Raw genomic sequence first — 17,602 nt, 5'->3', positions numbered from 1 at the left:
AATAAAAAATAAAAAAATAGCAGGACAGATTGGCAACCCCCATCTAAAAGGATAGATTAAGTTTTAGTATTCTGGCATTCTGCATTCAATTCTGGAAGACTGAAAGTGGGATTCAAAAGTAGTACACTGAAGAGAAGATAGATCATGGAGGCTCTAATCAGAGCAGAATTCCCAGAACTGAACCTCAGAAGGGGAAAACTGATCTGAACTTGCCAAAACGAAGACTCTACGGTCCTATTATGAGGGAAAAAATACAAGTGAACTTTACCAGCAGCTCTCAAGAGCAGCACAAGAGCTAAAAGAGTGACTGCAGGATTTCGTAGACAGAACTCTGAAAGCTGACTCTAACCTAAGGTACGATCCTCTCCTCACACATGCGTGTTCCTCCACTCAGTCCTGACAGGATCTCAAAATAACATGAATAGCAATACCACCCTATTTTTAAAAGATAACCAGGATGCAGATGAGACCTTATTAGAGAATCCAACAGTGCTGAAAGTGAGGAGGTAAAAGAAAACAGAAACTGAGGAACCCATACTAAGGCAGTAACATGTACTTCCGAGAAATCAGTGCCTACACAACAGGGGCTGGAGGGGGAAGCAGCACCTCCATCTAGGGGAAAAGAGATTTCTAAAGGTAACCCACTGATGAAGCTAGGGAACTAAAGGCCTGTATTGATTAAATTAAATAAATGAAAGCCAAAATTAACATATTAAGACAAGCTGTCTAGACACAAGATAAAAGCAGTGATTGATACTGGACGAGGACACCTGCAGACAGGTAATGCCAGAAAAGAGAAAGTGTGTGAGAGCTGCAGGCAATCTGGCAGAGACAGTACTTACAACCATTGTTTCAGATGTGAGAGCGGAGAACACTACCAGTCGGGATGCCGTGCAGGGAGGATCACTTGAGGGACTGGCAGAGGGTCACCCCAACAAAACCAGGAGTGCTTGGTGGAACTTCAGAGTCCCAAAGTCAGCTTCAGCATCAGGCAAGAAAATCACAAGATAGCAGAGACAAAGCTGACAGCCCTGTGTCTGATTTACCAGGAGTGACTCATGTATGCCATCTAATGCCCGAACAGCAAACCAGAGTGACTAACTCAATTGGAAAGAGATGTTTGGCGTGGCGTTTCCTCAATAAAGCGAAAACTATGAGACACTGAGACACAAGTGTGCATGGTCTTCTTGAGCCAGTGGGTGGAAGATAATCGCCCAAGGAGACGCCATAGGAAGCTTGAAGAGTTACTGAAAATAGAAGATGGGCTTGAACTTAAAGCTGCCAATGGAACTCAAATCCCTTATGAAGGATGGATTGAAGTCCAGTTCCAGTTAAGCAAAGATGACAACATCTTAACTGTTCCTGTGCTGGAGAACTCAATCACTGGCCACAATGTTATTGCCTATCTTCTCGAATACCACTGCTGCAATTTACCCGATGAGGCACCAGCACTTAGCTTTATTAACAATACAAAACATCTATTTCCTCATTTGGGCACGGCCAAAGTAGCAACTCTTGTGAACGTCATCAGACAAACAATCCTGACAAAATGTGAATGCTTAAAGTGGGGGGAAAGGGGTACGTTATCCCCAAAGGAACAGCCACTAATGCAGCACGTTGGCTTCTTACAGACCTGGATACTGAAAGTTGAACAGCAATATTTGAGTCAGACGCTGCTTCTCAATGGCCTGAGGATTTGGACATGAGACACACTAGCCAAAATACCTAAAGGATCACCTTGCCGGATAAATATCCCTGTGAGTAACCCTTCAAAACATGACGGAACGCTGAAAGGATGAACTGTGCTGGGAAGTTTACTGTAAATTAAATCTGAAATTTAGGTGGATGGATACTCAACAGATAAAACCTTTCCAGGTGGTATCAGTGTTTAAAAAGAGATGGTCATACCAGGAAAGAAAACAGTCTCTAAGCAGAAGAGATGACAGATCTGTTCAAACCAATAGCGAACCTGAGTCATTTGTCAGAGATGTGAAGGAAAATGCCCCAGCAGATATTGAAAGAGGAGCCCAAAGCTTTTTCCAAAGATGAGAGACATGGAATAGCTCTCTAGCCTGCAGAGGACATTACCAGCAACCCATACAGAAGACTTACATCTCAGTGCCTCATCCACTATATAAAGAGGTAAAGGAATATCTACAAGAGCTCCTAAACAGGGGCTGTGTTACAAAATCAGTCATCCTATCCATCATCAGTGGTACGGGTCCGGAAAAAGGACGGTAGTCTAAGATTCTGCATTGACTTTTGGGAATTGAATGGAAAAATCATAGCAGACAGAACTCATCCCTCAAATCCATGATGTTCTGACTGGATTAAGAGGTAAATCCAGTTCTTCATTTTGGATCAAGAGAAGGCCCACCATCAAAGTTTCATGGCTGAACAAAGCCATCACATCATGCCCTTCATTACTCCACGGGGCCTGTACGAACAGGTTAGAATCCCCTTCGGTTTAACAAATGCACTTGCTGACTTCTAGGGTGTATGGAAGAGTGCTTTGTGGACCTTAGGGATGAGGTATGTTTTACATGCTTACAGCAGTACCTTTGAAGAACACATGGAGAATGTAAGGGGAGTACTGCAACAATTATAGAAACATGGAATTAAATTGAAAGCTTCTTAATGTGACCTCTTTAAGAGAGAGGTATGTTACGTGGGAGTGGGGGGTGTCTGCTGAAGTTTATAAGATGGATCCAGTTGACACCATAGCTGTTTGTGCTGTTGCAGAGAAACCACCAAGCACAACAGAGGAATTTCACAAGCTGCTAGGCTTCTTCTCCTACTATCAAAGGTACAATAGAAAAGCCATCGTATGGCTCATCCAGTTTTTGTTTCATAAATTCTTAGGCCAGAATGGACCACTGTGACAATCTAATCTGACCTCCTCTATAACACAGGCCATAGGATTCCCTAAAATAATTCCTAGAGCAGATCTTTTAGAAAAACATCCAATCTTGATTTAAAATTTGTTAGTGACAGAGAATTCACCAAGCCCCTAGGTAAATTGTTACAATGGTTCCTTACTCTCATTGTTGAAAGTTTACACCTTATTTCCAATCTGAATTTATCCAACGTCAACTTCCATCCATTGGATCATCTTATACCTTCTCTGCTAGACTGAAAAGTCCATCATTAAATATTTGTTCCAAGGTAGATACTTGTACACTGTAAAAAAGTCACCCCCTAACCTCCTCTTTGTTAAGATAAATAGATTGAGCTCCTTGAGTCTACCACTATAAGGCATATTTTCTAGTCCTTTAATTATTCTTGTGGTTCTTCTCTGAACCCTCTCCAACTGATCAACATCCTTCTTAAACTTTGGGCACAAATGGACACAGGATTCCAGCAGCAGTTGCACCAATGCCAAATAGGAGGTGAAATAACCTCTCTACTTCAAATTCCCCTATTTATGCATCCTAGTACTGCATTAGCTCTTTTGGCCACAGTGTCACCGGGGGAACTCAAACGACCCCTGGAATGTGGGGTCTTGTAAATAAAATAGCAGGGGAAATGGCAAATCTACAGGGACAGAGCTAAATTCCCCACCTCCAAGAGAGAGAGACAGGGAGAGAAATGCATTTCACACTGTGTCAAATGGGGAACTCGGTGAGCTTAACAGGGAGACAGATAATTAACACACCATACTCCACGGATAATGCTGGTATTGCATTCTGTTCCAATAGCTTTATGAAATCTCTGTACCTGTTTTGTTGTTCTTCAATGTGATAGTTATGTTGTTTGACTTCTACTTCAAGTCAATGGTAAAAAATTAATTGTAGCAAAATAATAATCTGTTAAACCAATTTAAGAAATGTGCTTTGATATCAGCATCTTCCTGTGGTATCAGCAGAAAAGTTTGAGAGAGAACATCACAAGAACATGTAATCTCAACTACTTCTATTCATCATTGATCAATAAAAAGTGTTTAACCTTATTGTAACTGCATGCAGCAGCGTGCAGCTTCTTTCAAGACCTCCAAGTCAAGCACAGAGAATCGCAGCAGAAAGCAATATACGGGTCCTGGAAAAGAGAAAATTGGAATCATTTGACGCACCACTGGCATAGAGGGACCTTTAGAATTACGTATACAAAAGTGAGAGACAGAAAACAGTTGAAGTGGGACAAGCAGTTAATTTGAATACAAGCCAGTGATTGGTCCAGGAGGGAGGATGGAAGTCTCCATTAACCTGTGGAGCTTCACATTTCAAAAAGTAGTAACATTCTGAAGGTGGGAGTGAACTAACAGCTCTCTTACCCTTTCCTCCTCCAAGTGACATGCAGATGAGGATGGCAAAGCCCCCCTTTCCATAGATGGTTCAATTATATTGAAGTGAAAGATACATCTTGTTCTAAATGGAACTCCTACAAAGGTTAAATAAACTCGTTTCAGGTGGAAATCCATCTGGAGCAGGAGCACAAGCACATGCTTCTGGCAAGATCCACTCTCCAGGGAACTTAGTAAAGAATGACCAGCGCAGAAGGGGCAGAGGAGAGCCAGCCTAGCTGGAAGAAGCCCTGAGAAGCCTCCACTATCAGGGTTCTGTGGATTCCCAGCTAGAATGTAAAGCATACTCCTGCATACCCTTCCACAGGCAAATCCCCTGCTCCAGGGTACAACTTGCTTCCCATACTGCACCCAAAGGGATTAATCTGTCCCACTAAGTGCACATGGAAAGAGGACAGTTTAACAAAATAGGGAAGTTGGGTTCTTAACAAACAATTCAGAATGGTGAGAGAAGAGAAAGTACAGTTAGTGGTTCCGTTTATTAATGCTCTGTGGGAGATTTTATTAGTTAAAACAAAGTCAGCACCTCAGACCATCACTTGGTCACCACAGCAGGAAAAGTTCCTGTGTACATACAAGTCAACTGAAACTAGAAAGCTCAACAGGTCGTCTCCTGCTATCCAAGGAAGGGGAGCATCGATCTTTGTTCTCTCCTGGCCAGGAAGGCATTTATAAGCAGAGAGAGATAGCTGCCCTCCCTCACACTGAAACAATATTCTTTAGTGGGCTCAGGATTAAAAGTGCATTTATGATCAGTAAAATGACAGTGGTAGAATTAGTGACTGGGAAACTCTTTACCCTGTGTGAATTGGCAAGTGAACACAGAATGCAAAAAGCAAAGACACACATCACAAAATATACCTTGTTCATCTATTCTCACAAATATAGTATGGCTTTAATTATAATGTTGCACAGTAGAACATTTCATTAAATGAATGAAAACCTATTAATAGCAAAAGCTGTAATGCAGTCGCTTATTGAGTCTTTGCTGAGAGGTCAGGAGACTTTTTGTGCAGTTTAGCAAGGTTCTATTGTATAGAAAATGGTATCATTTTACTACCCATGGGAAATAACTGATACTCGGGGAACAATGGTAGAGAATAGAGCTGTTTTTTAAAGAGTGTCTTCTTTTTTCAAAATGTAATTGAAATTCCAAAATTCAAAAGTTTTCAACCAGCTCGTGTAGCGAATGTATGCCTCTTTCCATGTTTCTTTGTTGGCAAACCCAGATGGTTCACAAAGAGAGCTTAAAAAAATCTGAAATCCACCCTTGAAATAATTTCCCTCCTGGTTGACAATACAATAGACATTAAAGTGGAAATTAATCCTCTAACATCATTACTTCTAGTACTGTGCATTTCTATCTGGTGCTCGCTTGCAGAGCCTGCTAGATAAAGAAACACACATCTTAATACTTATTTGGTTCAAAAAGGACGGTGTCTGCAAGATAGGCTGTATCAGATCAAACAACAAAACGACTATCACTCAGGGTGAAGTTTTCCCAATATGACATGCAGAGGGTTTAGCCACACTGAAATTCTCTCACATGATGCTAAAAATTCACTCAAATTGTAATGCCACAGCACTGGATGTAAAAAGCCGTTCCTTTGTCAAAATAAAGAAAATCTACATTCCATCCAGTGGATTTTCAGCTGTTATCTTCTCAAAGCCCAAAAATAATAAAGCAACTCTGGAACACCCACACAGCTCTGACAATGCCCCTGGATTTTGACCTGCAACACCTTCTACTAGACCAGTCCTGTGATTCTCTTAAGAACAGATGCTGTCAATCATGTTAAATTGTTGAGCAGTTGTGTGACGTGGAAAGAATATCTATAAGACACTGCAGTAAGAATTTGAAACTAACTTTCACTTGTGGTCAGAGAAAGGACAAACTTAGGTATCCAGAAGTTACAAAAACAAGAAGCTAAGATATAAAACCAGTGCGTCATGTTCATTCCTTGTGTGATGTCCAAATGAGGTCAATTCAGTGACACAACAGGTGAACTTTGCCCATATGTTCAAAAAGCATGAATTATACTCAAAAGGATTTCACAGTGAAAGACACAGAAGCCAAGCAAAGAAGGATAAATTATATAGCAATAAGACAGTTGCAATGCTGAACTGAACAAATCGTATTCACCTTCAGAATCACCAGTTTAATGCATGTGAACACAATTAGGTATTAACTGACCACTGGTTACTATCTAAAGTGTTTCTTGGAGGCTGTTCACCTTGATATCTCAGCACTGTGGTATTTTACAGCACCTACAGTGATGTATAACACAGAAGAATGAGGAAATCTGAGATAGTCAAAGCGTCTATGAAACTAACTGTGATTACTATCTTGGCAAATAGCCTAAGCCAATATAAAGAGGATTTTTCCTTAAGCTTTTGGATTGGCATACTATTTAGAGAGGTCTTCAAGAGTGGCTCATACAGCCCTCTGTGAATTATATTAGGGTTGCATAGGAACCCCAATCAGGATCCTATTGTGCTAGACCCTGGATAAGTATCAGAGAAGACAGTCATGGCCCCAGAGAGCTTGCAACAGGGATCGGCAACCTTTGGCACATGGCCCATCAGGGAAAGCCCCTGGCAGGCCAGGCCGGTTTGTTTACTTGCAGCGTCCACAGGTTCGGCTGATCACGGCTCCCATTGGCCGCGGTTCGCCGCTCCAGGCCAATGGGGGTTGCGGGAAGCAGCGCGGGCTGAGGGACGTGCTAGCCACCACTTTCCACAGCCCCTATTGGCCCGGAGCGGTGAACCGCGGCCAGTGGGAGCTGCGATCGGTGGAAGCTGCGGACGCTGCAGGTAAACAAACCGGCCCGGCCCACCAGGGGCTTTCCCCGACGGGCCACGTGCCAAAGATTGCCAATCCCTGGCTTACAATCTATGTGTGAGACAGAACACAGTTGAACCAAACAGACAAGCAAGGTGATGGTGGTGTTAGTAAAAATGAAATAAACAGAGTTAAACAAAAGTCACAAATTTGCCACCAGCTAATCACCTAAACAGTCTACTTCTGATCTGAGAAATATCTTTGTCCCATCTGGCAAAATATGATCATTGGATGGCAGATCATTCTGTCAGTCAAGTCTAAATGCAACCTTTCATGTTGAGAAGATTGGAGAACACTCTGCCCATATCACTGGTGAATTACTAAAGAGATTGAGGTTTGGGGGGGCGGTCATGGGAATTTGCACAATTTTAAAGATACACTTCCAGTGCCAGGATTAGATCTGCACTTTGGCAGGATTGGGAGTTAAAAACGTAATTGCCACCATGTGCTGAAATGTGGGAGTGTGTCCCCCAAAGCCTGACTGCTTAGAATGAGACATCATACATTGCCTTTACAAGTGAACAACAATGTAGTTTAGTACTGTCTTAAGAAAAGTGACTTATACTCTGTTTAAAAAAAAAAAAAAAAAAAAACGCTTAAAAACAATTTCAGGGCAAAGAGAAAAAACCAACCAGTGACAAGGAAGCACCTATTCTGATTTACAGGTGTCCTGTTGATTTCCCCTAAAGAGTCAAGTAAGCTGAACCATAGGCTTGCCTATCTTTCAGTTAAAACAAAACAAAAAAACCCAAATGAAACAAACATTAATAAAGCCAGAAGCCACATTTTTAAAGTTATTTCTTTTTTTAAAATAAGGAGTTTTTTTCCCTTTGAAAAATGTTATGTATTTTCCGCTTTGTAAGCTTCAATGGTTTTGACAGGTATCTCAGAATCCGATTGTAATTGTAATAATTAAGCTTTCAACAAATCCAAATGGAGCACAAAATCTGGGCACCAATGAGCTACAAGATAAACAATTAATTATTTTGAACCGTTTGTTGCAGCTGGGACCTCATAATAACAAAGACACCCAAATGAGGCCACTCCCACAGCAATGACTCCCTTCAAAAACCACAACCACCCCCCGCTTTACAATTTAGTATCAAATTAAACCAATGAAAATGTTGCCTGCCCTCACTACATCCCCAAACTGCTGTCCCATCTACAAGATTTTGAACAGATTTTTTGCCCCCTTCTCTGATGGCTGTATTTGCATGCACATATTTATACATCGCCATAACATATATGCATAGCCTTTCTGGTTACAGAATATCCTCTTCAGTTTGTACTGGTCCTTCAGAAGATAAAACCAGCTCGTGGAAGGCTTTTGGAAGTTTGTCCCACTGTTTAGACAGAATTAGAAATGTGGCCCAATTTCTGTGCACAACCAGAATATTCAGAAATATATATTAATGAGAGCAGGATTGAGCCCAGAGACTGTCTTGCTTTTACTAGAATGTGTCACAACCTTCATACTACATGAGTATTATTAATATTTTTGTTTGTTAAAAAAAGTAAGCTCTTGGAGAACCATCTCAGGGTCTGTATCACCATATTCTAGTGTATTTGGGGGACAGTAAGAATATTCTATGAACTTTTTATGGATTTAAAAAATACTGATTGATGATGTGCACTAATATTATAAGCTTCATACTAAGACTCAGTTTCCATCTCCAGCCAAAGAACTGTATTTTTTTTGTTTTAGGCAAATAACTCCAAGCAACATCAAGTGGCTATGACGACTTGAGCCTACAACCCTCTCCTCAAAAGAAGGACACCATGGATCCTCCTTCTGTGTGTTAGCGTTTCCCTTCCAAGAGGCACAGCCTCTGTCTGTTAGTACAAGACACAAAGGATGATGTCTTTTCTATGACGACATTCGGACTATAATCTAAACAAGTTATCCCCTCTGTTAACATGGGCCAGAGCCCAAAATAAACCCTCACCCGCAGACCAGGAAATGTGCAGGAAGTGCAAAGAACAGCAAGCTGAGCACTACAGGAACACCGTCATTACTAACCCACAGGCTGAGGTGCTGTTGATGGAGCATCTCAATGCTTATTTTACACATGTAAACCCTGTGCTCCATCCTAAAAGGATGGGTTTCTCTCCCTAGCTTGTGAGCACATATTCACAAGTGGTCTTGCAAGAGGCAAAGTTTCAAGTGCACAACGCTTTGGGAAAAGCAAATACCATGCCTTCTTTGAATGGATTCACTCCTATAAGCAGGTGTCCTTGGGCAAGAGGATTTTGTTGCTACTGGATGTGGTATTTTTCAGAACAGAGAAGTAAATGTAAACAGAACCTAAACCTATTGCAACTCATTATTCCTAGGAAAGAAGCAGCTGACCCTGGAGAAAACTCCAAAATGGACCATAATACAGCAGTCCACCTGCCCTGCAATCCAGGGCATTTAGAGCCCATCACCTTCATGCCCTTTTCTCTATGTTAGCTTCCTAAGGGGAACATTTCAATCCCAAGGTTTTGTCCTCAGTATTTCTAGATGGGTTGCCCTAGGTACGCAAGGCTCTACACCTCCATCTATATAACCATGACCTGCCAGCAGCTATATTCCAGTGGAACGGCTAGCTAGAATGATGAGGGTAGCAAGCACAGGGAATTGCGCTTTCTCAGCAGCTGGCCTATGACTGCAGAACTCTCTCCTGGGGATGGCAGAATGACCAAGAATCTCACCTCCTTCAAATCTAAATGCAAAATTCAGAGAACAGATGGTCCAGTGGTTAGAGCAGCTACACCACTGTAGCATTTCAGTGTAGACACTTACTACAGAGGCTAGAGAGGTTCTCCCATAGCTGTAGTTAACCCACCTCCCCGAGAGGCAGTAGCTAGGTGGCCAGCTAGCACGGTCTATGCCAAAGGTTAGGTCGGCTTACCTACGTCTCTCAGGGGTGCAAGTTTTTCTCACCTCTGAGAGACGTAGCTACGCGGATGTAACTTTTCAGTGTAGACCAGGACAGAGTCTCTCTGTGTCTCAGTTCCCATTTGCAAAATGGGGATAAGTAGCACTTCCCTACCTCACAGGGGTGTTGTGAAAATAAACACATTACAGATTGCGAGGTGCTCAAATATGGCAGTAATTGGGGTCATAGAAGTAATTAAATTAGAACTCATTTATTTAACTTGACTTTTCCACAAATCAACAACAAATCAGTCACACACACACAGAAAATATGTGGGAAGGAAGGGAAATATCAAATTAAAAATATCAGATACCACAGCGATGAGTATGGAACAAAAGTTTAGCCATATCAGCTATTCATTAAAATGGATTCAATTGTACAGGATAAAACAAGGAAATAAACACTGCCTCAGTGATAGAGTTTATATTTTATATGGATATGAGATTCTTAACCTCAAAGAGCAAATTCCCCCCCTCAAATTATCATTTCTATGCCTAGAGGCTCCAACCAAGAGTGAGGCCGCATTGTGCTAGACACTTTGCCTATATATAGTAAGAGACCCTACGTCACAGAGTTTACAGATTGAACAGACAAACTTTAAGAAGGGAAATGGAGACACAGAAAGGTGAAGTGAAGTGACTTGCCTAAGGTCTCGGGCAGAGGGGTGGAAACAGAACCCTGATCCCGACCCCCAGGTCAGTGCCCTACCCACTAGACCATGCTGCTTAGTACACGGAAAGGAGTTGGCAGCCAGAGAGGCTCCAAAAGTGGGCTACCAACTGCCTTTTTCTAGTGTTCTAATGCCTCAAAAATATCTGCTTTTAATCTGGTGCTGATCTGATCAGATTTGCCAAACTGAACACCAAGTAGGCAACCTTGGAATTAAATTGCTTCACTGCTCAAAACAACATGTCACCGAGGGGATGTAGTATTTTAACATAATTACATTAATTAGGAGATCTATATAATGTTCCTAAACCAATAAAGAAAGAGGAGGTCTAATGATGCAACAAAAAACTCCAACTGAATCTCAGATTACATACTGGGTTGCACAACAGCTCAAACAACTAAACACTGAGGCAGCTAGTAGAAATCTTACATACTACAGATCATTTTTCCCCCACACGTTGATACTTTCCCACAACAACCACCTGATGTTAAACAAGCTATATCCTAGCCAAATATACCCCACTTCCATTCCATCAGGAGCTAAGGGGTAAACATCATAGAATTAAAGTGTTTTAGCAGCGCTGCCATCAGCATCACCTAAAACAGAAAAAGCATCAACATGGAAAAAAAGCATCACCGTGAGGCTGATCTGTGCCAAAATCTTCTCCAAATTAATAATATATGCGGCAAGCCTGTCCTAGCTGCACTGCTCTCTTCTCCCAAGTGTGGAGAACTGCCCTTTTCAGCGAACAGCAAGAGGAGTCGTGTACACAGAAAAAGACCCCATTCCCAACAGATCATTGAATTGGTTTCACTGGGGTTAAGTTTACAAAAGTCACCGCAGTTGTACTGTGCTGTATGTTTTAACTCCCAGCTGGACCCTGATCCAGAGGCAATGTCAGCATAGGGTCAGTTTATACTGGAGTCATTCATAAACCACATTCACAAGGCCTGGGGTTCTTTAGACATTGGTTGGATATTTGCAGCTAGGTTGGGATTGTGGAGAGGAGAGGTGGTCATGCCCAGAAGACTTCTACAAGGAGAGTTCTTTATTTTGTTGTTTCACTTCCTTCATTAAAACACTGCCAAACAGTAATGCTTTTTTAAAACTATGACATTATTTTGAAAGTGAAAAGGCATTTCATTCCAAATTCCTCTTTTTATGGTTGTTCAGCATTTTTAGTTACATTTTATACGACCAATAACTAAAAGTATCAGATTAGCAGTATTTATTTTACCTTCCCTTTGTAAAGGGCTCAGAGATCTACAGATGAAAAGTGCTACACTGGTGTAAGAGCTAAGAAGTATTATTTAGATTTAGAAAAGAGGCCAGCCAATGCTATGGAAAATCAAGGTGTGCATAATCAATTAGAAAACAAGTACAATTAGCTGAGGGGGAACAGTATCCATTTGCAAATTGTTTATTTACTAATACTTGCTAGTGATTGTTCATATGTTTGGTTTAATCGGGCATGGCAAAAGCCTCAATTTGATGTTCTGTAGTATCTGGAAATATACTCTGAAAAGCAATACCATATATTTTATTTTTTTCTCAATAACAATGCTCATCCATTATGGAAACAACATATTAATATCGCTCATTCACTTGGAAAACAAACTGTTCAAAATTCTCATACTAAACTCCAAACTGAGAACAATTCACTCCTGCAATGCATCCTACTATGCATTCCTTGCTCTCCTCCCTCCCCCAAACTCATTCAGCGATTACTTTTCCAAGGTAGCATTCAATAAGACCTCCACATTCCATGAATCACAAGAGAACTTGATACTATGACAAGGTTAATGTTGAAAAATGGGGCAGAGCAAGACAACTAGGAGGGGAGAAAAATTCCATTTGGCTTTCAGAGGTAAAAGGAGGGTTTGGGTTGTGTTTTGTTTCCTTGTTTTAAATAAAGTCTCTAGCCCTTCTTTGAGCAGAAAAGTCAGTTTGTTCCTGGTTACATTAACATATGCAATGCAAGTTTAATATGCGTGTTGGAACACTCAATGCTTATCTTTCCAAGACCTTGGAAAACATTCTGTCCCAAGAAGCAGGCACTTTTATTATAAAAGTCGGAGTTGTTCACTGCGCAAATATCACTGAGCGCACAGCAGCAAAAGCCAGAGAGTTCATTTGTACTTTGCTTCATTTATCTACAGAATCATTTCTGTAATAGAAGTAGAACTTATCTCTGGCTATTGTTGTTACAAATCTGGGGTGGGCTTAACCACAGTAGGTCAAATAATTTACAATGTTGTTGCAGAAGGGTGGAAGTTAACACACTGCCACTGTAGAGCATCTTTTACCTGAGGAGCTTAAGCCCCGCACTGGCACTTCTTGATGGGCTTGCTACTTCGATTTGCTTCTGATTAATATTTTTGAGAGAAACAAGGTTAGCAGTAGGCAACCTATAGCACATGTACCAAAGGCGGCACGTGAGCTGATTTTCAGTGGCACTCACACTGCCCGGGTCTGGCCACCGGTTCAGGGGGCTCTGCATTTTAAATTTAATTTTAAATGACGCTTCTTAAACATTTTAAAAACCTTATTTACTTTACATACAACAATAGTTTAGTTATATATTATAGACTTATAGAAAGAGACCTTCTAAAAACGTTAAAATATATTACTGGCATGCGAAACCTTAAATTAGAGTGAATAAATGAAGGCTTGGCACACCACTTCTGAAAGGTTGCTGACCCCTGAACTAGGTCAATGCAGCGGGCAGCATTGTTTTCACCCAGTCACTTTCCTGTTCCTCCAAAGGGAGACAGGAAGGATGCAACAATAATATCTTTAAGGAGATGCCTCATAATGATGCAGTGCAATGGTTTTCAACCTATGGTTCACGGACCCCTGGGGGTCAACAGACTATGTCTAAGATTTCCAAAGGGGTCTACACCTCCATTTGAAATTTGTTATGGGTCCGCGAATGAAAAAAAGGTTGAAAACCACTGATGTAGTGTATCACATGTAAACAACTAAAAGGATTTGTTAAATAGGATTAGTAAGTCACAGTGAGAGCCAGAGTGCACCCAACAACACAGAGCCACAAATGCCATGTACTTGAATGGCTCTAAGGGGAGGAAAAACAGGCTCAGGTTGCAAGTGAAATTAAAATGATTCCTAAGAGAGTTAGCGTATGGATGTAATTCACTTGTGCCTGGAGGCAGACATCAGCCTCACACTAGGTATCAGAACCTGCCACTGCTTTGCATTCTGGGGTAACAACAATTCAGGCAGCATCATTAAATCCTAGTTGCATCAGCAGACTCCTCCTGTCAAGTTTACAAGAAGACAAGGTGAGACATGAACGGGACTTTGAAAAGCGTGTACCCCACTATACCAAAGCCAAGACTTACTGCGCGACACAAAACCAACTACACAACTTCACCAGCACTGTAAGATGTAGCGGGAAGAAAAACATCCCGAAAGCAAGTAAATCAATCTGAGTACTTTGCTGGCCATCAAGCCTACAGCAAGAATACTGTTGAACTACACAACACAGTAACGTATACCTTCGTGCCTCCCTTCGTGGCCTTGTGGTAGCCCCTCTTCCTAACCATCCCTTGAAGTCAGAAATCTTTGGTTAAAGCAAAGTGAAAGTCTTATTTCTAAAGGATGACCACAGATTCAAGCGGGTGCTCAAGTAATTTGGTGAACTACCCAAGATACATAAGGCTCAAATGTTATAACATGGAACAACAGATGCACCTTCACTCATTGCACCTGTCAACTGTATTTTTGTATAATATGGCCCTCTCTCAGTGGGGCCTCTAGGCACTATTGTAATACAATAATATTGTATGAACTACCTGCATTTCCACGTGGGTATTGGGCAAGTGAAGGCACCACTACTCATCTAGACTAATACCCACAGGCGGTCACGTGTTGCAACCGGGTTTGTAAATGGGACCTCAAATCTCTTGGATCTTCCCTCTACCAGTTCTTATAACTGCCAATAATCTTCCACCCCCATCCCCCGCCTCTCTCAGCATTGCCATAAACAATCTAACACTAAGGCAAAAGCGGAGGGGTGGAAGGAGAAAACAGCGCTTTGAAACACAAAGCCTACAGGATATTTGTATTTGAACGGCCTCCCTGAAGTCAAGGGGAGGACTCACATGGTTAGTTAAGCACATACAGTCTGTTACAGGATCAGGGCCTTCGACAATATGCACTCCAGGGCCGGGAATGGGGTTTGCTCTATATTTGTAAAAGCCTTTGGGTATCTGCAGCCCTATATGTATCATTTTATACCAACATAGTAACAAGTATGTTCTAAGCCTACTGTGCGTGCACACATCTCTCCACGCATCAGTAGGCAACAGGATTCAAACACAAGACCGGCTCCCACAAGAGCACAGAACTTCTTACCGGAGACCCAAAAGAGCAGCTCCACCAACAAAACCACACTGCTGCAGCTCCCCTGCAGGCCTTCCGTGTTACCCTGGGAGACAGAAGTTCTCTCTGGTTTCATTTCAGAAACGTATCCAGATGTAAGTGCCTTGTCACGGACCAAAAATTGGGGGTAATGGCCTGGTTTTCTGAGGTACAGAATATCCATTGAAGTCAATAGGAGCTGCAGGTGCCCAGGACCTTCGGAAAGCCAGGCTATAAGATTTTAAATGAGGGTTTTGCCTTATTTTGGTCTCATGTATATCAGATGATTCCATTCTCCCTCATTCCCCCGTCACCTGATGATGCTTGAGTTGCCTTTTCTGGAGATAATGATTCTGATAGGAAATGCTGGCCAGTAAGATACATTTTTTTCTAATGCCCCCATTTCTCCCATCTTCTCCACGTGCCCCTGGCATTAGACATTAGCAGCACTTCTAAATCTGGACATCTTCCTAAGCAGCGGACATCTTATGCTGTGTAGCATTTCTCTTGTTTACTAACCAGCACTCCCAAACATCCCTAATATTACAGCTTGTCCTGCTGCCACAGCAGTTTATAAACTGCATGGCAGCACATTCAGGATTATACACCTAGGGCACAATCCTACAGCCTGAAATAAAACCCTGACACAGAGAGATCCGTTCATCACGGATACTCACATGTAGGATGTCACAGCGTTCCAAGAAGCAATGTGCCTCATGCCTCAGGAATTACCACTTTTAGAGGCACAAAAGGGAGGTATTTCTAGGAATGGTAAGTTGAAACTTACAGAAGGTGGTATAATTCAACACCGGCCCACAGATCTGCGAACACAGGCAGAGTGGGTTAAGGGAGTGTTTCTGAAGAGTTAAAACGTTTTCCAGTTTCACCTCACCTGTTCCCTAGCGTATGCAACATGCGTATCTGCTATCAAGAGACATGTTGAACAAGTGCAGGTAGAAGGAGTACGCAGACAGCAGGAGTTAGCAAAAGCAGAGATAACCCACAATATGCCTGGTGAGCAAGTTTTAGAAGAATAGAAAAACCACTTCCTTAATTATATACGTTTATGGGCAATTTTTATTAAAAGCTACATTCTTACAAGGATTATTTTTAGAATTAATAGTCTGCTTTAAGAGAACAATAAATCCCTGGGCCTTCAGAGTCACCACTAAAATGCCCAAGCTCTCAGATTTAAACTACTTACAGTAGGGAAGGTTAAGGGACTAGCTGTGCTCCTCTTCCACTAATCTGGGAACAGGCAGCCAGGGAGAGAAGAGAAAAAAAAAGCAGGGGAGCAAGAGAAGCAACACTGCTTCATCTGTAAATTAAAAGAAACTACTCCCCTCTTCTACAGGCCATTTCATCTGCAGGCTGCCAGTAATGGATCCCTTGAGAATTTCAGGTGGGGAATAAGCAACAGAAGCAGATTAACTCCTAAGCAACAAGGATCCTATTTTCATTTAAATGTCCTAAGCGATTAAAAGGAAGGTGAGAGGGAAGGAAGGAAGAGACCAAAAAACAAACCCAAGAAATGGTTTCTACACAGAAAGTTTTTCCAAACGGTTTCTAGGAAGGGCCCACCTCTCCTTATGTTGCTTTTGTTTGGGGGGTGGGGGGGGGAGGCTAAAAAGGAGATTTTGATTAATAGCTTTTAGGGGCAGAAGGGACAATGATGATCATCTAAATTATGATCACCTAGTTTGACCTCCTGTACAGCACAAGCCAGAGAATTTAATAATAATTCCACCCCGCAATTCCAGACTCAAAATAACTATCAGCTGAGGTCTGTCTATGAATGCTCACACCTGCAATGGAAGATTGGGCTTTGCCTCCAGTAGCCCTGATGTGTATCTTGCCTTCGGTAATTTTTCAACAGCTTGAAGTGAGTATTTCTTCCTTTGCAATCTCCATCTCAAGCAAAAGGAAAAAAGTGAAGGTGCTATGGCTGGAAAAGATAGCTTGGGACCAAGAAAGATCAACTCCCATTTGGTTGCCAGCACACTCTCTGTCTCACTGAGTCCAATTCTTTTTGAGCTACACTGATCAGTCGGGGTCAGTGCATCTTGCGGGAGAGAGAGAGACTGCATGTGCGCGTGCGTGCGTCCACACTCCAGGGATGCACAGGAAAGTTTTAAACTCGGCAGCACAGCCAGACCACCACCAGCACTTCAACTCTCTCTTGACCTACTGAGAAAGTATGTACATATCTACGGGGAGCGAAGAGCAAATTTGCTTTAAGCTTTGCATGCCTCACCTCTGACCCCTGTCCCCAGCTCCCACCTCTGCCATTCCTTAAACAATGGAGGAAATGAACTACAAAATGTTAACAGAATGCGAAGGGCCAGACTTAAACCAACAAAAACAAGGAAATTGCAAGTTAAGCCTCTCGCTCTGCCCTTGATTCACCTTGCTGCATTTAGCTCCTGCTCTTCTCCAAGACCCTTCCATCCTTATATACACAAGAGCAATAAGGCAAAGCACTGAGA

At 42.0% G+C, this 17,602-nt stretch overlaps 1 protein-coding gene across 22 annotated transcripts in view; it reads right to left on the bottom strand.

Moving 5' to 3' along the window:
* AKAP13 (A-kinase anchoring protein 13) overlaps nt 1-17,602 on the bottom strand; it is a 341,004-nt gene that overhangs the window by 273,909 nt on the left and 49,493 nt on the right. For 4 of the 22 annotated variants that reach the window (XM_042856648.2, XM_065559282.1, XM_065559288.1 and 1 more), the window contains exon 3: nt 3,946-4,035. The exons of 16 other annotated variants lie outside the window; for them this stretch is intronic. Coding sequence is in view for 2 of the 6 variants with exons in the window: in XM_065559283.1 (XP_065415355.1) it covers nt 3,951-4,035; nt 4,271-4,292 (107 nt within the window). In the remaining 4 variants the exon portion in view is untranslated. Of the gene's footprint in view, nt 1-3,945; nt 4,036-4,270; nt 4,308-17,602 lie in introns of those variants that run through there. 2 more of the 22 variants (XM_065559283.1, XM_065559275.1) reach the window with 2 other exon arrangements.

The sequence above is a fragment of the Chrysemys picta genome, chromosome 10 (genome assembly GCF_011386835.1).
Source record: "Chrysemys picta bellii isolate R12L10 chromosome 10, ASM1138683v2, whole genome shotgun sequence".
Lineage (NCBI taxonomy): Eukaryota > Metazoa > Chordata > Testudines > Emydidae > Chrysemys > Chrysemys picta.
This window is presented reverse-complemented; position numbering and strand designations above follow the sequence as displayed.